We start from the raw sequence: 25,096 nt of genomic DNA, 5'->3' as shown, positions 1-25,096 counted from the left end.
CAGCAATCTCCAATCACAGTACAAAAACATGTTCAAAAAACATATATTATATAAAGTGGCAGCATAACAATGACAGCCATCTTAATTGACTATGACCTCTTTAATGATTTTGGGGGACATTAGTAAAAAAGAATATTATATTATATGTTATAGCAAATAACTATTGTCATGTGTTCATAAAGAAAAACCTCATTTGACCTGAGTTAATTTTTGATGCAAAGTGCATGCCATCATGTGATTGCCATCAAGTCCTCCCAGGTGTGGGACATATATATGGCAACCTGTAAATGCTTAAATAAATATGCTGCAACCTCATTTGCATATTGTGTTGTATGCATGAATCCATGCTGTACTGATGCCTTTCACCACCTGCTTCATTCTTCCAGCTAATGTGTTTATTCTCAATAGGTTTTCTTTTATTATATCTTTTTTTTTTCTTTTTAACCAGCACAGTTTGTGTCTCACTACACAGACTGCAGATAGCAAACACAATGCACAGTGGTGTGAACGTTTACTGTATCTAACTATAATTTTGTGTGTGCACTTGCTCTGTTAGCAGGGTAAGGACATTTCTGCACATGCTAGTGAATGAACCCCATTGTCTTTTTTTTTTTTTAATGAAAGACCTTGTTTATTTAAACTATACAATGTTAAACCAATTCCTGCACATATTACAGCATCCAGGCAGTAAAGGTGCCTGTCACCTGACCTACCACCCACAGAAAACATTTAGCCCCCTGATAAACAAAGAAAAATGATAAAGGATGCCCTCAGTGGCCAAGCAGATAAAAGCCTTTATCAAGCAAGACTGAGAAAACATTTTTCTTACAAACTACGACACGTGACCATCGTAGTTGCTGAGCACTTACACGGTGTTGCGGGCTTCAAATTCAAACATTTGATGTTGAAACTGTGCATATAGTATTTTAATTAAATACAGCATTGAAAAAAATTTCCAATCACTGTATTTCATTTTTAACTGCATCTCGCAGAGCACCGCAACTTTTTAGAAACAGCTGCATTTTAAAGAGAAAATGTAACACATCCACTGCCACCTTTTTGAAAGCATCTCCTTCAAACAAAGCAACCCTACACCATTACTATTACCCTAAAGAAGCTGAACAAATTACTTCACACACTTTTGACAGAGTAAGGTCAGTCCCCTTTTTAACACTCCCCAGCTCCTCACCTCTCTCTTCTAAACACCTTAACTCAGCAGCATTTGCCAGAGGGCATTTTGTTTTACCATGTAGCCCCAGGGTGACCCATGAATCCGTGTGACCTCTGAAGGATAAAGCCGGGAGACATAATTCATCCAGGCAGCTTCAACAAGTCCTCTCTGTGTTCCCCCTCGACCTTAAAACCTGGCAGTAAATTTAGTGAACTACAAGTAATAAACTCTCTCCCTGGAGGGCTGAGCTTCTCAAGGTAGGAGCGCTGATCTAGCACTACCATGATAGCATTTGACCAACTCTTTCATTATAATTCAAAAGGTGAACCAGATACTGGAGGGGTATTATTATTCGAAAACCTTGATGTCTGCCCATGAGATTGAGTCTGGGTAGCGCACTGCAAAGCTGACGCAGCTGAGCAGAACTGGGGATTGACAGTAAAAGATGGGGAGCTCTGAAGTGTGTGAGGGCACGGTCGTGGTTATTAACCCTTGTCACCAGCACTTTCTGGCCATTATTTACTCCTGTTTCATTCACACTAATCCTGGCATTTCTTACAAAAAATGCCTAAAAGACTGTCGGTGTATGTGCACACCCTGTTCTGACGCTCGCAAGTCCTGACCTTTTGCTCTTTGGCCTCTTCTACTTCAGATGGTCCATTCCAACAGTCAAGATAACACATAAACACACACGTATGATTGGTTGCATGCAAGCAGATGGAGTCCTGCCTGTGACATAGTGCAGTAAAGGGACTGTTTAACTGGCAATTCCCCATGCTGGCTGTTTTCAGAGCCATGATTCAGCAAGTTGAGGTTGTCACCTGTTGGGAATACACAGCTGACACCTGTCTGAATTTCCTTTATGGTCTCTCAACAACAAGCTAGTTAGGAATGAAAGTTACAAAATAAAAAGAAGATTGGAACTGCATGATGCTTTTCATGTATAATCAGATGCATGAAAGTGGTTAAGTTGGAAGGTGCCAAAAAAAAAAAAACCCAAAACTTAAATAAACACTCATTTTAGTACAAATAATTGAATAACTTTAGTCATGTAGATTATCGTAAGGTTATATGGAGGAAATAGTGAGCAAATGAGAAGAAGCTACTTGCTTTCTTTTAAAGTAGATATTAAATTTGCTGCTATCACCGTCTTTGGAAAATTTAATTAAAATGTTTATAAAAGCTTAGGTGATTAAAATCTGGCCGTGTGGGTAATTGACCTGGGTATTAGATGGAACTTTTGAATTCTTGATCAAACACTTACAGATATGAGACATACTTTGGTGTTGTTTGACTGCTTCCACTGATCCTGTTTGTAAGATGCAGTGTCTGATATATAAAACCCTCCTGGTGTTTTGCATCTTTTTTCTTTAATGGCATTGCCAAGACACCAACAACAAAAAAAACTCAACAAAAAAAAAAACACACACATGTTAAAAGGAACTTACTGGCTACTTCCAGAGAAGCATTGTGACTGATCGCCTGGCCCAGATAGTTTCGGGCCACACACACGTAGCTGCCATCGTCTGGCTTGCTCCGTCGTCCATGGACGATACGCAGGAAGAAGAGGGACCCACTGGGAAGCAGCATACGGTGGGAACGGGGATTTTCCCGATCCGTCTCAACACGCTCCCCATCTTTGTACCATTCCACCGTAGGCGGCGGACGGCCCTCTGCCTTACAGTTGAGAGTGGCTGGCTCCCCTTTGGACACAATGAGGTCAGAAGGGTGTTCCACAATGCGGGGAGGGAAGTCTTCCTGGCGAAGACGAGACCCTAGAGATGAAGAATGGCACAAGATTTCAGGCATAGCATTTATTAGAAATTAAGCTACAGATACATGTTAGCCGAACACAAAAACACCCCAACAACGAGCCACAGTGAAATATAACAGATAATCCTTCCACTCAATAAAGAGTGGTGGTAATCAAAACAGCAGCAGTTCTAAAGGAATTAGACATGGCACATTATTATTGATGTGTAAGTGCCTTCATTAAGCAATAATCCAGTCTGACAGTGTAATTACCACACGAACACATCCCCTCTCATACTACACATCCCTCCCCATAATATGTTTTGTTCTTGTTTAGTAGTTTGGAACCCCACGAGGCAGTGTAAATTAAAAAGAAAAGAAAAAGATGATGACACGCAAAATCCTCAGGAAGTAATATCTTTGAAAGCATGTCTAGCCTTCAAATGTGTATTTATAAGACGTAAGTATTCACAGCTTTTAAGAAAATCTTTTAAGCTGAACTATAATAGGATTACGGCATTATCTGTGGTTCCACTGAACACTGGGATGTAGATTTTTGCGTTTATTGTGCTAGTTTAAATATTTAGCCTATTTAACTGTAGTAAGACTGCACTTCAGTTAAAACTGAAACGAGTGGCAGAAAGATCTCCAATAAGTATACTTTATAAATGACCCAGGGAATTTATAGTTTCCAAAATATTTTCGTGTTACTTCTATGGAGCTTCTGTGGTATTTTTTGCAGCTGCCTGTTCTGAATGCCTGTCCTCAGGATAAACCATCACTTTCTCCCCAACCTATTCAGTTGCATATATATTTTTACACACATTTATTTATGATACGTGTTTACAGCTGAAGCCAATTTCGCCATCACCTCAGAAATTGTTAAACAAACCAAGATGAAATGAGAAATCTGCAGCCACACCTACACAAAACGCCCACAAAACCACCTCTAATCCATGAAATACTGTGGAGATGTCAGTCATACTGGTCTTTAAAAGAAACCATGCAAGAATGAATCCCAGTGAAGCAGAGGACAAAGAAAAACCTCCCTAATGAGAGAGCCAGGTACACAACTCCAATGCCTCTGTACATCTTACATTCTATTCATCTCTTTCCAACCCCCATCACACTGAAGCACACACACTAGCACACTACCAACAGCTCTGCAAACAGACCATTACTCATTTTCTGTCCTCCGTCCCTCCTGTATTTTCTGAATCTTGGGTGGATTCTGCAAGACTGCCACAGGTGTTATTGTTTTCCAGAATTAGTTTAGATTACCTGTAACCCTAACACAAAATGCACAACTAGGTGTGTGCAAAGGCGGTAGCATCACGCAATAGAAGAGGGAGGACATAAATGGCCATTTTGCAACTGCTGTTTACCCGTTCTATGACTGTGGAAACACTTCTGTTCTTTCCTGCTGTTTCTAACAGTACTTTATACAGCCTTCAGTCGGTCTTGCATTAATGTACCAATGGCCCTGTAAAGCTGATAATCACACTGTGCCAGAGAGTGATGAGCTCCTACACTCCCGCTGCAAGCAATAAATCCCACACAGACAAGTGTTTACTCAGATAGATAACACCTTGTGAAATGGGTGAGAATGTGATCTACTGGGTAGTGTGGTGCAGTTCTGGTGTTTGTATAAAACTGAATTTTCTCAGGAAGAAAAGAAAATAGTACATAGAATAAACCCCCTACCACACAGTACACAAACTGATAAGAACAAAAAAGTGAGGATTGTGCAGGCTTATCATTAAAACTGAAAGATATGCTGGAATTTGTATGTTTTGCATCCACAATACTCCATAATTCATGGACAGTAGCCGATTGACTAAATGGATGAAGACAGCTGAGATAAGTCCTCCCACTCCATGAATTTTACATTTTTTTATTACCTTTCACCAAATTATTTCCTCTGTCTACTGGTCATTTTTTTCTGTCAAATGATTGATCTAACTAATACGTGTTAATGAACGCAAAATTTAGCAAAAGTTGATTTCTACATAAAACAGATAATTACACATGTAAAGGAAAAAATTATCCTCAGAATCAAGCAGGAGCTCCACAGCAGTTTCTTATTTAACAAGGACACCTTGGCATGGCGGAAAAGTAGCCTGAAGGCATGTAGCAATGATACAAATCTGTTTAAACAGATGCCTGAAAATGAATGCGCTGAATTTTTAAGCATGGAGCACGATTTTGGCCATCTGAGTGGGCTTTTACTGCAAGCTGGCAATCATATGGAGAGATACAGAGGGAGACATTGCTCAAAATGCAGTCTTAAAACTATTGCTTCTGTGTCTGAAAATGATGTATCGCTTTCAGTATCTTTTAAAAAAGCTCCTGTTGTCCTAAACAGATCAGTGCACGCAACACAGAGCTAAAGTCCAGTTATCTCTTGGAAAAGGTATAACAGACAGCCAATAGCTAAGTCACGCTAGAATGACAATAGTACAGCAACACTCTTTGCAACTAGGAAATATTGGTGGTTTTTCAGTGATTGCACTCAGTGACAAATTATAAGTAGCTGCAGTGGTCAAGCCTCCAGGCAATCACTTTCAATTGCAAGGTGACTGCACAGGTCGTCTGGTGGGAGGCAACTCATCTCCAGAAAGTTGTTTTTGGACTCAGGCTAACTGCGATCAGATTGTCAAAGGTTTACAAATAACAGCCGTCTAATTTTTAAATGCATACAGATGCAGACAAGATGTTGCAATCAACTTGAGTCAGTCTGAACTTATGAGTAAAACTTGTCTGTGACATGTCTCTTTGCAGTATGGGGCTCAACCTGTTGTCAACTGGTTGTATTCTGGTTACCTACTGTCATTTTGCAGTTAAATCGCCATCCTGCAGCACCAAAGGCACTTTGAAGATGGCACTAATTGCAAGTGGCCTAGTCTAACAACTATTTCAGAGACAAGGAGATTGCAGGTTCACTGCATACAATTGCAGTAACTCACTAATGTGCTGTGATCTTCGACTACTGTTTTCCCTAGTACGACTGTAGCACAAACTGGAAGCCTTGAAACACTGACTGTAGACTGACTGAGTCTAAATGATCAGAGGGCTTTCACAAGGTTCACAGTACAGTCACATGCAATCAATAGTGATCAAATTAGAATCAACTGGAAAATTTTCCCCACCAAGGGACCATTTGGAACCACTGTACAAGTTACAAAACCCATTTAACTATCCTTTTTTTTCTTTTGCAGCTGGGATTTCTGCCTACAAAATGATGGTTACAATGTTGAAGCAATGCTAGTTAGTCTCCAACACTTGTGGTGTTTTGAGCAGTTGCTTGGTAATGATATATATGATACTACGTTTATATGTTGGCCATGACAATGTTAATATTGCATTGTTTATCGGTGGTAAAACATTTGTTGTTAATGTGAATTTCTGTTTCATGTAACCTTTGTGTGTGTGTGAAGATGGCCATTTTCACTTGTACTATCCCAAATAAACTGCATTTAATTGCCAGCTTGACCCCATTCAATCACAAACCCTCCATCTTATATATGAAGGAATATTAGGGCAACATTAAGAAAACAAAAACCTTTTTGAGAATAAAGTCAGAATTTCCAGATTAAAGTCGAAATTTCGCAGTAATATTGCTTTGTTTTTTTTAACGTGGTCCTAATAATCTGTCATATTTACACCTTTCCCACTAGTAAAATGTAAATGCTACGCCTTAACATTGAGAATGGTAAGCTGTAGCACTTACACCTTACCATTCTGAGCATCTTAGATGAGCATGTACATGTTAACATCTTAAGGTTTATTTATGCATTTTTACATACTGCGCCAAATCGCAAGAGTCCCCTCAAGGGGCTTTATATTGTAAGGTAAAGGACCAACAATAATACAATATAATAATTTAAAGCAGTGGTTGATGGAAGTAAGAAATGGATCTGATGTACTTGATTAAATGTAGGTGAATCAGTAAGCTTCTGAGGATTCATCCTCTGGACACCATTAACATTTGCACTTAAGATGTGCACTGAAATTGCTAGAGCTCCGGTGGGGGGGGAGTAAATTGGGTAAGTAACTCTCCAGTAGCACAGCCTGTGAAGGTAGCAGCACAGAGCAGCATCTCTAATGCATCATTCTGATCCCACAATTGAAGCTGGAAACAATGTTGCTTGAATGAAGAAGATGCTTAAAAAGCTCTGAATCATAGAGAAAAAAGATGTTTAGCAATCTTAACCACTACAAAGAAAAGCAAAACACATTCTGCAGCTTTTCAAACCAAATATTTAAAAACAGAAAAGGCAATCCCACCAATACTGCTGTGGGCAAAAACTGTAAATATTTAATCTGAGTGCAATTTTACACACTGTCTAGACATTTAAACCAGTATCAGAACAATACAAACAAGGCAGCCAGTGTGGCCTTCGGTCCCTGCTCACAACACACATGCTGTTTTCCTTGTTCTTAATTGTGTTGGGCTGATGCCTAGGGGTCCACAGAAGTCCCTGAGCTCCTTGGCATTACTGAAAGGCAATATCAGCCTGCCACAAGTGGCCCCCAAAAAGACCAGGCTTTATCTGCAAAGGGCCAGCAGCCAGCAGACAATCAGTATGCAAAAACATGCACAAAGGTGCACAATGGAGTGCACACGCACACAACAAAGGTCATTTGTAGCACCTATGAACCTAAAAATCTCTTTTTCCCTTCTTTTTTTTAGTTAGTCGTTCCTGAGGCAGTGCTGTTGTCTTGTACGGATGTCTGTGTAGTTTTGTTTCAGACAGTGAAGAAAAGAGGTGAATAGTGCATCTCTCTGGAGAATTAAATGCAGTAGAAAGTCAAACTATATTTGGATAACAAGGCTGGTATTTTGTATGCCATTCAAATTCTGAATATGTAAGGGAGAAAAGAATGCAAGGGGGGGATATATAATAGGAGGAAAAAAGATGTAATAATAGGGGAAGAGGGGCCTTTAAAATAACAAATCATAAGCACTGAGATTGTAATAACACAATGGGAATGTAATTTAGCACAATGTTGGTGGTCTTAGGTAGCCCACCCCAGTGTCATCTACTGTAGAATAATGTATGGATTTATGGCGCATGAAAGGGGTGTATGACAGTTTGGAAACAAGTCAAAGAAACATATCAAATAGCAGAACCAAATGAGCACACATGCTAACACACATTTCTGGACCCTCACTTGTAGTCTTGGGTTACAGTTTTCACCTCTGGTTCACATTCAGTCTCAAAATCTTGTTCTTCAGTCTTAAGATGTGCTTCTTAGACAATGTGCATAATTGTCTCTTTGTGGTTTGTCCAAACAAGCAAGTACTAGAAAAGCACCAAGTGTAGGATGCTGGAGACTTAGCAGCTTCCTCCTACCTTGTTGCTGGCAGCTGTATGACACGATCATACAGCTGCCAGCAGCAGAAAGAGTAACGCTGACGCCAAGACTACCAGAGTCTCTTGTGGTGGTAAATCTCTACCTCCAGTACAATGGAATTACCTGTGCTTGAATGACAATGCCATTTTGGAAAAGCAGGACTCAGAGACAGCTAATAAGGCAGGCAGATTTTTTTTGTGAGGCTTAAGAGTGTGCAATAAGTGGAACAGCTACATCTTGTTAAGGCAGTCCCTTTGTTTCAGTGTGGAAAAAGTCATTTAGCTTTCTTTTTTCGTGAGCCTTGGGCTAGATCGTGGATCAAAGTCCACACATTTAATGGAGAGGCAGAGATTTCCAGAAGCTTCTAAATTCGGTACTTGTGCATCAAATGACAGCGCATGTTTGAACAGACAGCTTCTCAGGGCAGAGTTTAAGGAAAGGGATTGAAACAAGACAGATTTAAAGGCTAAAAGAGCATCTGAGAGACCGCCATGACAAGTCACGCTGATAACCAAATGACCACCATAGTATCAACGAGCACTGCTGGAGCACAATAAAACTAACTGAACTTGATAAAATGCCTGAAGGTGTTTTGAGTTTTAGGTAGCAGCCAAAGGAGAAAAGGTGATATTTTTAAATTGAGGAGCCAGCAAGTGCCACATGAAAGTTGTTACTTCCACCTTTGGCCAGACATCTACATACACCTCAGTTTTAAAAAAAATAGTGGCTTCAGTATGAAATGACTTCTGCCTGGATAAGAAATGAGTGCTTCACAGACTTAACTAAGAGCACCAAGGTATTAGTGTGACAAGATGATAGTATGCAAGTGTTTGCTCTGCATCGCTGCATCACCTTGGGTATTTTAACCACATCTTATTATACTAAAATGTCAGCATAACACCTAACAAATCCACTTCTCTAAGGCCATGATCTCACTAATGTGGATTCAGCTTTATATCAAAAGGGACTGCAAGAGAGACCAGAGGCTTGTTTCACATAACTGTATAGTACTAAAGGTTACATGGACACAAAAGGTAAAATCCTGCACGGTGTAATAGTGATTTTAAAAGCAGCCACTTACTATTAATTTTCTCCAATCTTGAATCATAATTATCACAAAAGGGGAGCTCGTAAATGTCGCATCTGCCCCCGTTACTTTAACAATTGATCAGTGTGAATGTCAAATGAGGAATATTCATATTATTTAACTTGTCATTTATAAAACTTGAAAGAAAGGGAAATATGATTAAACTACCAATCAAAGATGAGGCCTTGTGCTAAGGCTTTTAGGAAGGTTGATGTGCTATTGTTTAATGGCTCCGAGTTCTCACAAGAATACTGGCTTTAATAAGGCCACAGAAGTACATCATAGAGTGAAAAGTCTCATAAACAGATTAGGTTTTATTTTTCTACAATAACGACATGTTTTTCGGGGAAATATACAAGTGTGTTTTCTTGACGAACGTCAGAAGAGAAGATTCACCTCTTATGTCTGTTCATTAAAAAGCTACAGCCTGGAGGTAAAGTGATCTGAGCTTCTACTATAGCATATAACCCCCCATCAAACCACAACTCATTTTTACAGTTTTTACATTTTTTTTTACAGTTTCCTGTTTCCAGTCTTTATGCTGAGGTAAGCTAACCATGTCGTGCTAGTGGCTTCATATTAAAGATATGAGAGTTGCAACCATATTCTCAGCTCACTCTTGGTAGGAAATGCACTTCCCAAACTGTCAAGCAATCAGGCTACGCATCTGTGGTAGAGACATATAACAAAGATTCACACATACTCATTTGTTAAGTAAAACAGAAAGACGCAATGAATGCCAGACATTCCTTCTCAGGCTGTATAAACTACAATTAAGTGGAGCAGTTCAACACTGTCATTCACACAAGAATGCAAGAAAAGGAATGTGAGTGTGTTTTTGTGCCTGTGTGCGGCCAGGACAAGGTGTCTACAACCGCACTTTGTCTCATATTTTGCTGAAACATTTGATTTTGAATTGCATTTGTACATATGGTTATAATTACTGGGAAGTTATGATCAACTTTGGTTGCAATGCTGTAAATTAGGGTTTCTTTCTTCGCTTCCTGCAACACAATGCGCAGTGAGGCAGTCTCCAGGGAGGACAGTCAAGGTCATGGACAAGATAACACCTCCCAACTGCAGCACCCAGATGTTCGGGGCAAGATATGAGCAGAGTGGAAATAGGCTTACCACAGGCCTAAAATTAGATTTAATGAAAATCTGGACTAAAGGCGTTTTCATTTTTCATTTATTTTTAAAATTATTCTGAGATTAATATTTAATGATTACATTCACAATTAAATGAATACCAAATTCCAACCAACCACCATTCCTTGCCTGTCCAATTAATCATTTGCATTCAATGAGATTATGAAAGTGCTTTGCCAAAGTCAACCATAGGGGAACCTCCATGAAAAATATTTATAAGAACATTGTTAATGAAAAACTTCAAGCACTTTCCCCAAGCTTCACATGTGTGGTTTAAATAAGCTGACAAAGGTAAAGAGCTTAAGGCTAAAGATATCTAGAGCTCAACCAGCAGCCTCAGTATGAATGATTGTATAAGCAGTGAAAAAACAAAAGCAGGTACAAGAAAATTCTTGAGACAAGTCACAAAAGAGAAAAGGGTGATGTAAGCAACTGACATTTCTTTTGTTAAACATATAAATCTGTAAACAATCTGTTGCACCTCCTTTTGTTTGGTAAGATAAAATATGTCAGATAAAGGTGGGAGTACGGCAACTCATTTTGAGTTATTTATTCACACTGACATCATGTCGCTATCGCCAGGCGCCGTTTCTGCAGGTCGTGCACCTCTCGATTTTTGTAACCCGGCCTTGTTGTGCTGCCGCCACCACAGCTGGGTTGAAGACACAAGTGTACAATCATCTTGCTTTTTACTGCCGTTTTAATGACACATCAGTACAGAAGCTCCCCGATTCACCGGTTACACAGAGGGAGATGTTGCAACAGTTTGAAAAGAAAACTCTGCAATCCCTTTGCTTTTGACTTTTCCTCCTATATCAGCACTAATGTTGGGTTTAATCTGAGTTGCAACACCTATCATTCAGGAAAATACTGCAGCAACTACCTGCACCATAACGTTGGGCATAAATGGATGTATGATGATGTTAATGGCGGGGCACAAAGCGAGCAATGCGGCAGGTATGCTGGTGCCTATAAGGGAAAAAATCTATCCAAACCTACCTGGCTCTGTGTGAAAAAGTAATTGAAGACACAATTAAACCTAATCACTAGTTGTGCCACACTTGGCAACAAGAACTGTAATCAAGTTTTTGCAATAACTGGCATTGAGTCTTTCAAATCATTGCAGAGAATTTTGGCCCACTTTTCTTTGCAGAATCCAGCCACATTGGAGGGTTTGAACATAAATGGCATGTTTAAGGTCACAAGAAAGCACCTCAATTGGATTTAAGTCCAGACAATGACTTTTAACCCTTTCCAGACTGATCCTTGTCAATGACTTTTTTTCTCAGCTGTTTCTTTAGATCGTGGCACGAAATGTTGCTTTTTGAGATCTTTCAGCCTACTTCACTTTGTCAGACAGGTTGTATTTAAGTGATTCAGCAGGTCTGGAAGTAATCAGGCCTGGGTGTGGCTAGTAACACTGAGCCTTTAAAAAAAATCTAGTGAATTACAATTGATTTTAGGTTTTTTGGAAAAAAAAAAAAAAAAGCTAAGAAATCAGAAAGGGGGCAAATATTTTCTCACTGCACTGCATACAAAATGTGTTCTGTTTTTCTTTGAGCCAGAAATGACCAGGTTTGGACAAGAAGGTGGAGTACTAATTAATGAGCAGACACTAGCTAGCTTGATTCTTTCAGGCACATCCCTTCAGCTATTATGAACAGCTACTATAAAGGGGAATATTAGATCACAGACAGGCTGTACCAGCTGTAAATGTGTCTGTTTCTGCTGTAAATGTGATCTTTAAATAAAATCTGTTAGCAGCGGCTTGCAATCTGACATGGACATTTGAGAAGCTGCAGTTTTTGACACTTGTGTGTTTATAGGCTTAATTTTTGAGCCCTGGAGGTTGCTGTTTGGTTAAACCATACCCATCTTCTAAATTTTAAAGCTTCTGTGCTGTTTCTGGACTGCATCTTGAAGATTCTACCAAACTTAAAGCATCTATTCATAGACTGACAGACATCCTCTTCAAACAGCTGCAAAAGTGCTTTAAGCCTTTGTTGTACTAGTTTCTACTATAGTAGAGTGGGCAGTACCACATTTTGTCACACTTATACACATACAGACTCGCATAGTGAAAACAAAACCCAGACAGGCTCTTATGGCTGGTAAATAAAAGAGAGAGGAAAAAAAACACTTTGGGTTGCCATCTGTTAAATGCTCACTGGGAAGGTAACACACAATAAAGTCCCCTGGGCATACTCGAACCAGAACATTGCTGGTACATGATAATCATCTGAGCCAAGTAGGTCACCAGGACACATTAACTGCAGGATAAATCCATCAACCTGTCTATAACTCACATAAGGGGGCAAACATATTGCACGTGTCTTATGTCCCTGCAGAGAGAAAGAATCAGATAACTTTTTTCCCCTTTTGTATTAGTCCATTCATTCATTGCCGTTCAGCTTATTCTAATGCTGTTTAAAAGTAAAGTCTGCTGTGTGAAATATTGTCAATAGATTCTACATGTTTGGCTTTTTATGTGCTGACCATATTGTTTATTCCTACACCATATGCTAAGGTGAGATGATTTCAGTCGTTTATCTCCGGTACACTACTGCCTGGAAAGGCCAGTAGCCCATCTGAGAGGCTTATTCTCACTCCATTAAATGTTCAGTGGAAAGTAAAGTGGCTGTACAGGCCATTGATTATCACTCAAGCAGAGCCCGAGAGCAAAACCTCCCATGAATAGAGAGACAGTGAATTGGCAAAAAGGTCATTTGTTATGATTACAGGAAAAACACACACACACACACACACACACACACACACACACACACACACACACACACACACACATTTGTATATCTGTAATGAATTATTACACATTTAGATTTTTTAATGAAATGCATTATTTAAAGTTTTTAAGTGTGTCTTATCATTTCACTAGCTGAAGCTACAGTGTAGTCTACAGTCTTAGTATAATCAGTTAAACTGAGTACACCAGACCACCTGTAGTCTATGTTTTTTCCTTCCCTGTACCCTTAGAGACTTGAAACTTAAAAAATAAATGTTTTATTTAAATAAAACATTTTTTTCCTAAACTAAATAAATCAATACTTTAATGTCCCATTAGGCTCATGCTGCGCTATTGCATGTCACATGTGCATGACCTACATTTATTTTTGGTCCTAATTGTGCCCCTGGTAGTGACAGCCCAGATGTGAACTAACTGTCACACTGTGAGGGGAGCCAGACTTTGCCCAAAGCACTAAATTCAACTACAAAACTGAAGCACTATAATAGAAGTCTTTCTCATTGGCAAAATCCCATTTCATGCACAAACACATACTGTACACACGCTATTTATGCCATGTCATAATATTAATGGACACACGTACAATTAAACCCCCAAATAAGCTGGCAATTTCCTCCAAACCCTTCTTTCTTAAAGTCTCAAATTCTGTCTCTATAATGAAGACGCAGAACACGATGCCACAGTCATGGATTGTACAGATAGTTACAGCAAACATAAGATCTTATTAAGACAGTTATTATAGTTTTATAGCTCAATCAATTTCACCTGCTGTGCAATAAGCCCCAAATGTAGACATATACCTGATATACAGTATACATTTCATTGCCATAATAATAAGAGAAATAACAATAGTAATAAAAATAATGTCTTGGATTTTTTTTCAGGTGTTTTGGGGTATTTCTGTACATTTTAAATAGTAACATTTGGTGTGAAGCTAAAAAATCCATAAAAAATAGCCATAAAAAATAATACAGAAATTTCCTTCATGCTATATTGTTCTGTATTTTTTGGATTTCTCTTTTTTAGTGCTGCTGTTAGCATTGCAGATAGATTACACTGACACATATTCTACATTTTAGACAATATTCATGTTTTTATTCTTGCCAAGAATTATATTAAGATCAATTCTGTTCTCACCTGTGTCTGCAACAGGCAGATTATTAGTATAACTTAAATACTGAAAGGGGAATCTTTGACTAAAGACAAGGAAATCCATCCACAAGCATCTCTGACGTTTACCAATTAACACATTAAGATTGTTAATAGTCTTCTTAATCTTAATCACTGGAAAGAAACTAAATGAGCACATTTCTTAAAATGGGCTCATTTCCTGCACATTAAGACATTAAAAATGGGTTGCGCTCTCAGTTTGCAAAGCACATTGCACTTTCTTATGATACTAACAGCCTGTTATCTTAGCTGGCTGACACCTGTTGGACTTATTCGTGCTACTTGTGGAACAAAGAAAAGGGAAATAAATATCTTCTGATTGCTTAACTCATCAGACCTTCAGGGAATCTGGTTTTTCAGACGTCCTTCGGTTCCTTGTAATGAGGAAACTCTCTGAAAGCTGGTTTTAACAAGTACTGAAGAAATAAAGCGTGGCATGTTACTTTTTACCCACAAATCAGCAGGTTCACCTGGAAATGCTTATGCAGCAGTGTATATGACATTTAAATGTAATTTTGTCTTTTCTCAAAACAGTTTCAAATCTTAGGTCTGAACATTTTAAAAACACCAACTGGTGTTTCACACATTGGCAGCGTTCATGCCAAGGAACCACATGTAAGTCTTATCAAAACACAGCTGCCGCTTCTGCTGCTGCTGGTGGTGCTATATTACCACCATAAAAACACATTCCTCATTTGAAATATTAGGCCTTAGTGGACTTGCGATGCGAAATGCAGTTTTAATCCAATTGAATCTGGGTTTGTTTTTTTTATCTTTCTTTAAAAAAATTTAGTATTTCCCACCATTTGTAAAACTGCTTAAAATAAATCATATAATAACAAATGGTGGTAATGCTATTTATTCAAACTGATTATGGGAGTTTGACTTCCCAGTGTCACACATAAAGCATGAATCAGTAATGCAGTAACATACAAGTGGCAAGAAAGCACAGCAGTGAGAGAATGAGAGCTGGCTTCTGGAAGTCTATAATATCCTGACCATTATTTCTTTATTTTTAACAATCCTGTCAGTCACTTCCACTCCACAGATATCATTCTTTTCACTCTATATCTGCTATTTGAAAGACTAAAGCACTGATAAGTTCAGGTTTTTGTTTTGTTGGGTTTTTTTTTTACTTCTGTAAAAGATAAAAGCTTACCATAGGAGAGGCCAATAGATTTTTTCAGGGTGATTACTCATGTGGCAGCAATTTGAGAATTTATCTGTGTGAACAGCTTTTTATTTGGCTCCATTTGCAATGGTGCTGTAGATCGCACGTGTTGGCACAGGCTCTTAGGTTGATTGTTGACGCATAAGCCCAGCTTTTGGGTTTGCTTTTGGATTCTTTGAAGGGTAATGATCCAATAACCTCTTTATGCTTTTGCGGTTATCAAAAAAAGGTGTTACTGAGGTAAAATGCTTCTTTGTGTGTTGTACAAACTTGTGTTAAGAGTTAACACGTTGTTTTCAGTTTCAGAAATAATGATGTAATGAGCTGCTTACAAAAGATTGTATTGACACAATGTAAACGCAGTTGATTTGTGGAAAATAAAACCAAATCTGGCTACAGTTCTCATTTGATCAAGTTCATGACAAAGTAGCTGTTTGAAGTCAGCAAAACACCGCAGGTATTTTTTTTTTTTGTGGATTGGATTTAAATATGGTGTAAATCTGCTCTTTTAGCTCTCATTGCATTGGGAAATCAAACACAACCTCTGTGAGATGAATGAGCAGCTGAACTTTCTTTTTATCTCTGTTTTCATACAGATTCTGAACACGGGTTAATTAACGTATTTCACAACACCGTGACCAAAGCCTGCCGATGCCATCCCTGTCAACATTTGTTCCTTTCGTTCTCTCTCATTAACCTGAGCCATTTTCTAATTGGATGAGACACTGGCCGGTGGCCTATCGTATCACTCAGCAAGCCTCAGTTTCACAGACTATCAAAAAATGGCCGGCAGGCACAGTGAAGCCCAGCACTGCTAGAGAGAAAATTGAATCTAGTAAGCAGGCAAAGCCCGGCTTTATTACAATATTAGTTTCAGCCTTATTTACACAAAGTCTAGAGCTGAATTCAAAGATGGAAAATTCTTGATGAGAGCAGGCAAAAAATAAAAAGAGTTCTTTTTCTTGTGGACTGGCTGAGAAAATTATAGAAAATGAAGAAAATGGTTATTCAATTAAAATGGTTATTATTCAGCGATAGCAGTGAAAGATAAACTGAATACAATGTGCATCATACATTTGTAACATGTATGTTTGATGCTTTTACAGCATGCTAAATTAGCTGTCAGATGCTCATAGCCCTCTATTAAAAAAACAAAAAACACCAAACATGACTGACGTTAACATTTTGCATGAATATATATTTATATTTCCTAACTTTACCAAAGTTATAGGTTTTAAAGTTAAGAATACTTTGAATCTTTACACACAGAGTCCACATGTCCATGCATATGGTGACTAACACATAGGGCACATATTTTCCACTGTCTTCACAAGCTAATGAGAGTTAATATCAAAACACTTGAGATGCTTTCACCTGCACCAACCTCTGTCTAATGACGGGAATATTGGGTACAGTGTTTGGCTTTGAGGTTCTGTTCGTCTGTTCGAGACTGTTGCGTTTCATCTCAGCGTCTGAATTTGACTGACATAAAATTCTAATATATTATTAGCACCCAGTGGCTCGGTTCCATATACTTGAGAAGCTGACACCACACCATCTGTCACTATCCTGGTGTCTGAAAATATCCAGTGTGATGAAAAGCTCCTCTTAACTTTTCTTCTAAAACATGTTTGGAATATATTCAAATATGAAACTTCAGTCTTTTTGTTATTATACTTCAACATGCAAAACAACGTACTGTTTATAGAGTGATTAATTCACAATATATTGTGAAATTTTCTTTTTTTGAGGCGGGTTTCCTAAAGTAGATCACACTAAAAAGTCATTTTCATATGAAAGTGCAATATCCTCTGTTTCTCAGCAAGATTTATCTACTGCTCATCAAACACTCTGCTTCCACAAACGTCCACATAAAAGAAGTGTACTAACTCAGACTGCATAAAAAATGCCACTTAGGCTAATGTATATCCTGTAAGTTGCATGTTAAATTTAAATTATGTATTAACAAATAGATGCCAGTTAATATATCCTTAGAATGTTTTACAGTCAAGCATCGCTTTCCCAACACTTTTCCCAACAGACTACCCATGCACTACTCAGGAACAACAAAAACCTTTCCCACCCCAATGCTGACAAAAAATCCTAAATGAAACACTGATCCAAAGCACAGTGTTTCAAGTGCTAACTAATAATAGGTGCCCTAATTAAAAGAAATTTATGCACGTTTCGGGCTCTTCGGTGGGAGACGCTCTGGTGGGAAACAGTTCTTTATGCTGAAGTCTTCACATAGAGAGCTTTGAAGCTTGTCAGTAATGACGGGGAGAGACAGGAGACAAATAAAGGTGAAAGATGAGAAGGATTGAGGAAATGGGTAATGTGCATTGCTGATGGGGTCTATCGCAATCCTCAGCCATTTTCTTTGGTAGCCTGTGTTACTGTATAGGTTTAACAGTCAGAGGTAGCCTAATAGATATGTAAGAGAATATATGTGGTTTTCCACGTATGTCTGAGCTTTACGATGGAACGACTTCTAAAGACCTATCAAACAGAATATTGACTCTATTGATTACTGGTATGCCTGGATGGAAAGGAGATAACTCAGAGAGGTCACTTCAAGAAGTATCTCTGAGGTCATGTTACTCTGACCCTTTCAAATCCAAACCCTGGAAGAATAGATAATTACATTTTAAAGTATTGCCACCATTATAGCACTCCAATCACTGCTAGCACCAATGGGAAATGGGTCCCAATGATAAATTTCAGAGATTTCCCTGAAAATATCAGCACAGCATGCCTTAACCCATCTTGACTGTCAGAGAATGAAACAACAGATTATGCAGATTAACCACACACTTTGGGCGCAGAATATCACAATATTTATAAAACCTCAGGACAATGGAGAGCTGATTTATTTAGAGAAGTAATTATCCTAAGTGCTTCAACACACAGACATAGCTGGACAATAACCTCAGAACAGGAAACTATGGCCAGAGGAGTACAAACAACCCAGAGAAAACCACAAACCCACAGCCATTTCTGAAGCTTAGACGTTTTTCTCTCCAGATGAGCAAAGCTATTGCTTTACTATTTAAGGTTTTCTTGACAGGGTTTGAGGAATGAAGAACAACACCACAGATTGACAAGCATAACAGCCAAATTAAAAAAATAAATAAAAATAAAGGTTGGCTTTTCAGGTCTTTCCATTTAGTGTACAATACAGTTTTTGTGCATGTAAATAGTCTGCAAATTTGGAGAGATCATACCAAACTATTTTTTTTCTTCTCAAAGAAAATATTGCTGCTGAACAAAGCCTGCAAAGCTCACCAAATGTTGGGGGGGGGGGGGGGGGGTGTCTTGATCTGGATTCATGCCAAATGAACAAAACTACATTGATTTTCTATATATTATATCACTCTGATTGAATACACAGTGAGTTAACAATTACACTGAGACATAAAGTTAAATTTTATGCTGAGCTTTATGCTTTTAATAATGTTTTAATTATAACAACATAATTTGATTCACACATGCATGAGTTGCTGTTACACTTTATTAAGTTGTGACACTGTATAAATATTATCCTGTTGAGGTAAACAGTTTAAACTCTTATTATTACATTATTTTTTTGGTTTTTTGTTCTATTTTTAAAATGTGACTTGAAAAGACTGAGACAGTAGTAGAGATTTGTGAAGATCCTCCAGGCAAGCAACCTGCTACCTTTGCAGGGGAGGCAGACAATAATCGATCCCCCTCAAAATGAGATGTGCAAGCACTTTTGCCTCTCTGTGTATATGTTTGTGTGTCTGTGCGAAGGTGTGATGACCTGTTGCCCACAGGCCCAGAGGCACTCGTCGAAGCTCCCAGTAGCTTGTTCCTCCCCAGGCAAGCAACCACATTCAGCCCCACAGCACCACAAGAAACAAGTGAGTAAACAAGGGAAGCAATTATGAATCACAGCTTTCAGCAGACAATCTGAAAACACACATTAAAAACAAGCTCCCGCTAACGGCATTGCGTATGCATTTATGCACATTCAGGCTGAACCAAACAATTGCAGCAACATCTGCAGGGGTTTGGGGGAGTAAACATGCAGCCTTAGTTATTCTGTTTCAACAGTTCTTGATGGGCCAGCTTCTCATGAGTAAATGCTTGTGTCAAACAACCTTCATGTGAAACGACCTAATTTTTTTACACTCTCTGATCTGGATGCTTTGAATGACAATGAAAAATTCCACTAAGATTTAGGATGTCTATCACATTCAAATGGTTAAAATGAAGCATCCATACAATCTGATGTTCAGATGTATAAGTCTGATGTATCTTAAAGAGCAGTAAGAAAAACATAAAGCTACTGGAACTCATGGGGACACATAAATCTGCAACCAGCTCAGGGTTGTTTAAGAAGCGTGTACTCAGTCAGTGTGAAGAAGACCCCACATACTGGTGTATTCAAACCAAAATAAACATTCATGAAGGTTCTTTCCAACCAAACACATGTCTACTGTAGCTTATAAGCTGCATTATTCCTAAGGAACACAATTTCAACCAACAAACAAAAGAATTCTTGGCATACAAAGACATCCTATCAGCCCTATCATCCATAGCAAAGAAATCCTCATTAGTAGTGGAAGTCATCTCATCACTGTCACCATCACAATGACTGTAGGGAGTCTTGTTAGCTTAGTGTCAGCTTCCCCCAGTCAAACCATTATTGTTTGAAGTCTAGCTCTGAGTAACAGGTGCTGGATGTTTTGTCCAGCCACAAAAGTCAACCTATAGCATACAGGACACGAAACAAAATGATAAGTATGTGTGATCTGTGACCTGCGTACAGCAAGCTCCAGGAGGTAGGCCAGATGTTTCAGCTAAACTACCCTCTGCGGGGTTGCTGTTCACAGCGATGATAAAATTGGGCTGTGTCCTGCTGGTCTCTGAGTCCCTCTTGTACTTAACAATCATACTGACTGAGAATATGGTTTTGCTATCAGTAAGCTAATCCACTGATAGTGCATGGATGAGAAGGTTTATAAAGGTAAGATGTCACCTCAGAGGATTTGGATACTTATTGCTAAAGGCTAAAGTAATGATCCTAGTGACAGTTAAGCTGGCAGTGTTTTTATAATGATCCTCGACTTAGTTTGAAAGCGCAGCTGTAAAACAGTCATCTTAATGAAGAACAACAGAATGGGCCGATCTTATATTTTCCTGAAGTACCTTTTTATGCAGTCTTTGCAGACCTTTAAACAAAGCAGGTAGAATGGTGAGACAACAACGCTCTGGGGACGCATAATTAAGATGTGCACATGGGAAGAAAAGGAAAAGGCCATCTCGACAAGAGCACGTGCTTTTTTGTGCGTCATTTAGATTATTGAACATCATCCTTATTACCTGATTTATTACTTAAAATGACACCAATAGCTGAAGGTTTCTGTGTATGATCAAGTCACCAAACATCCAGCTTGAAGAGCTGGATATTTGCCATATTTAGGTGTGTTTATATTAAACACATTAGAAATGGGAAAACGATGTAATCGTTCTGATTGCAATTTGGACCATTTGCAAGAGAAATGGCAGCTATCTCCGGTATAAACTCTCTATAATCAATCATAAGAGCATTCTCTCATGGGTTCAAACTGTGGTATTGCATGTACTCTGCACCTAGTAGCTTCTTCCAACTCACTTGGTGACCATTTGTAATAAAAAATGTCCACTGCATTAGTCAAAAGAGAATGAAGTAAATACTGTTAAATACTGTTATTAGTACTTGGCCTTCTACTAAGGGGTTAATTTCTGTTCACATTAACCACACAGAAGTTATTATGTTCACTTTAAACTTCCTCTTGCCAGTTTGCTTCTTGTATCCTGACAAAAAATAGCATTGAGTAGGTGCCTATGGCTATAGATGATTATAGTTCAGAGACATTTTTTTTTTAAACTAGATGAGTGAGTCATACTTCTCAAATCTCCCTGAAAACTCTTGGAATTATGCGGTTACCAAATTTGTCAGTGTGCAAATTTACAGACAACGTACTGGAAAATTGGTGTCACGCACATTTTAGTGCTCTTGGTGAAGAGGATGGGCAAGCTTTAGCGTGTTTCCCCCTTTTTTTGACTGACCACTGAAATTTAAGAAAAGAGCAGGTTAAAAGCTGCATTATAGCCACGTTACTGTTTTTGCGTTCATGAAAGTGGCCTGGAAGACCATTTAGGACATATTCAGCGGTTTGGAAAGTGTGAAGTAAATACAACTATGTTTATTTTAAAGAATGTGATCCAAAAGTAAGGTTGTGTTTAAGCCACACGTCTTTTCTGAAGTTATTTGAGCTGCTGTAGCCTTTGGAAGAATCACCTTGTGTGCTGTCAAGGAAAGGAAGTTCTGCATCAGATAAAACCATCACTCAGTGTCAGACACTTACGAAAGCTCTAGTGCTGAAAACACAGCAGTTCCTTTGCAGCTTGTGGCCACTGTTAATGTTACTGACAGCTGCCTATGCTTTACAGAGTGAACGAGTCTGGCGCCAGCACAGAGTATCAGGGTTTCTTTAAACGAATAAATAAATAAATATATAAATAGTAAATGAAACAAATGTCATTTCATGTGTTTTGAGTCTAAAGTGCATTCAGAAATACGCATGCACACATATTAAGGCTACATTTGCAAACATTTGGAAACGCGTGCTTTCAAATAGTCATTGTGGGTTATTCAACATGAGCCAATACATCACAATAAATTGCACAAAACACTTCAATAAAACCTTTCTTTCAGGTTATGCACCCCCAACCTCCACCTGTGACTTCACTGCTCAAGGTTAACCTTGGCCATTCAATAGACAAAAATAAAACTCTGTGGGTAATAATCAATGTGCATACTGGTAATCCAAAAGCTTTTCTCTTTTTTCAGTCTTTGTCTCAGATTTCTCCCAGTGAGAATGATGTTTAAAGATGGCTGGTGGCTGATTTCCCAACTTGCAGTGCCTGAACATGAGAGGATATTTTGCAGAGCCTCTGTTCTTAAGTACACCCCTATATAATGAATTTAAAAAGGCGACAACCTACCACATCCAGCTAACTCCTCCTGCACTTAGTCATGCAAATGATCTCATGCTATTGCAAAACTGAGAGTTCTCACATAAACTTAACAGCAGCCCATGCATTCAGCTGTGAGCTCCAATGAATTATAATAAGTGGTTTATAAAAAGTATTTCACTGGACAGCAGGGTCACCTCCAGCTACTCCAGTCAGCACGCAGCATGGGTCAGGGGCCACACACTGGTACTGCAGTCTGCAGAGAGCAAAGGTGACCCAAATACCTGCGGGCTGCTGTTACAGATACAACTGAGAAAATCCATCATCTTCTTTCCCTTCACTTTCTGTTTCACCATCGCTACATTTTTGCATATGCACGTGCCCATCGGGTATTATTTGGAAACTTTCCATCACTAGAACACAGGCTGAGAGGGGAAAAATGTTTAGGCAATAAGCAACTCATACCTGAAGAAATGTTTAGAAATACCAGCAGAAGGTAAACTCCTGTGAGATAAGCAGGCATCTCTAAGAGCAGCTGGAAACGGTGTTAATCCAGTGAGAATGCGTTTTCTTGTCTATTTCATCTAATTTAGGAAGTTCTACAGCAGAGCCGAAGACAGAGGGGGGATCGGGGTGGAGGGAGAGTTCCTGAGCTCCGCGGTAATACAGACAGTAATGTTCACAACTGCTCCTCGGACACTGAGTTTGTGTTTGAATCAAAGTTCGAATCAGTCGGAGACATCCTTGCGGGTTATCCGACAAGTAGCCCTAATCCACTCAACACCACTTGGATTTTCTCCACTCCCACTACCCAGCTCCTCACTTCCAAATGCCGCTAACTTCACGGAATTCATCTGGGATCAGATTTGTCCGACTTCGAAAGAAGATTTCCGCAGCTGAATGAAGAGAAAGGATCGAGAAGAAGAAGAAGAAAAAAGATCCGAAACGTCCACTTGCAGTCACTTTAATGGTTTAAAAATGTGTAGTGTTAGCCCGATTTAGTGGGACTGACGCTGGTTGGATGAGGCGCCGTGCGTCTCTGCGCTCAGAGCTGGTCTGACTTGCCTACCCAGTCACAGGCTTTTCTGTTGTGCAGAGGAGATTCCTGCGAATCAGGCACCATTTAACCGCATACGGATACACTGACAGCAAAAAGGCTCCAGTTGGCTTTGCATCGTGCTCAACTTTTTTAAAGATGAGGCTGAAGAAGTCTAATATATGTCATAAAACCATCGGAACACGGTATATCCAGTTTAAGAAATTAAATAGCAAAGTGTCACAAGATCATGTAACACATCAGGCAACTCCAGCAACATCAGTCCTGTTTAATGAACGGCGGCAGCCTGCAGAGGACTATAGTAAACTCCAACTAAACCCTTTGTCAGGTGCCCATCATTACCCAATATTTTAAGAAGTGCTTTTAGTCACATGCAGATTTCCCCCATCTAAACTACACTCGATATTTTAAAGTGTGACTACTGCTGAAGTGAACAAATGACCTTGATGAATGATTTATACTATTTTTATCCCACCATCAAGGAGAGAGACGTGCACTGTGTTCTTATTATATCCAAAAGGGACAGGCTCGGGCAACACACAAAGAAGTGCTACAATCTTAATGAGCTGGTAAAGTGTGCCTTCATCTGTGAGGCTGAAGCGTCACTGTGCTTTTCAGGGAAATTGAAAAAATCGATCCAGCTCGCACCCTGTGACCCCCACTCATACTCCTGTGAAATTAGATGATATTTTAAAGTGCGTTAGAAATGTAATATCTCGTGGATTGTGTCCTAATGTCACGTTGAAGTAATAACTGGACATCCTCAGTTATAATCCGATTAAATAAATACTTTCTATCGATAAAGAAAACTATAAACTTGGCAGTTGGTCTAATTCTCTAACCTAGTGAACCAAAGAAATGTATTTGTCGTCTGAGCAGGTCCGGGCTCCCTCTGCTGGCTGCAAGAGCGCAGCACAGTCCATGGGAAAAGTAAAGTAAAAAGTAAAGTGTGCGTGTTAGTCCCCATAGGGAAATAGTTCCTCTGCATTTAACCCATTCACCCAGTGAAGCAGTGGGCAGCCACGAGTGCAGCGCCCGGGGAGCAGTGTGTAGGGACGGTACCTTGCTCAGGGGTACCTCAGGGTAGCCGTTCAGTGGAGTCGAACCCCCAACCTTCCGATCATGGGGCCACCACTCTACCTACTGAGCTAGGATCGCTCCTGAGAAATTTCACTTCTCCTTTAGAAATTTAGAAGTACAGAAGTAGTGATATTAAATGTTAACGTTGAATTCTGACTCTGTCACCCCGGATCATTACTAATGCAACAGGATTAATACTTTGTTTTTGTCTTCTAAGTTCAGTATGTTAAATGTGTGTGTGTGTATGAACCTTTCTGTGTTGACTGTCATATCTAATTTATTGATAGCCAAAGTCATTTAGAGACATGCGCCTTTATAATTCAGCTCGCAAATAAAGAACAATTTCAAAA

General features: G+C 39.1%; 1 protein-coding gene across 3 annotated transcripts in view; it reads right to left on the bottom strand.

The window, feature by feature from the left end:
* Positions 1–23,686, bottom strand: part of LOC113030239 (roundabout homolog 1-like) — an 84,332-nt gene extending 60,646 nt beyond the window's left edge. For 2 of the 3 annotated variants that reach the window (XM_080307013.1, XM_080307014.1), the window contains exons 1-2: positions 23,075–23,684; positions 2,620–2,946 (exon numbers count right to left, since the gene is read on the bottom strand). In XM_080307013.1, coding sequence (XP_080163139.1) covers positions 2,620–2,946; positions 23,075–23,132 — 385 coding nt within the window. In that variant the 5' untranslated portion in view covers positions 23,133–23,684. Of the gene's footprint in view, positions 1–2,619; positions 2,947–23,074 lie in introns of all 3 variants that reach the window. The other variant, XM_080307015.1, reaches the window with a different exon arrangement.
* Positions 23,687–25,096: the final 1,410 nt, after the last annotated feature.

Source organism: Astatotilapia calliptera, chromosome 10, assembly GCF_964374335.1.
Source record: "Astatotilapia calliptera chromosome 10, fAstCal68.1, whole genome shotgun sequence".
Classification (NCBI taxonomy): domain Eukaryota; kingdom Metazoa; phylum Chordata; class Actinopteri; order Cichliformes; family Cichlidae; genus Astatotilapia; species Astatotilapia calliptera.
The sequence above is the reverse complement of the archived record's forward strand: the minus strand, read 5'-3'. Positions and strand labels throughout refer to the sequence as shown.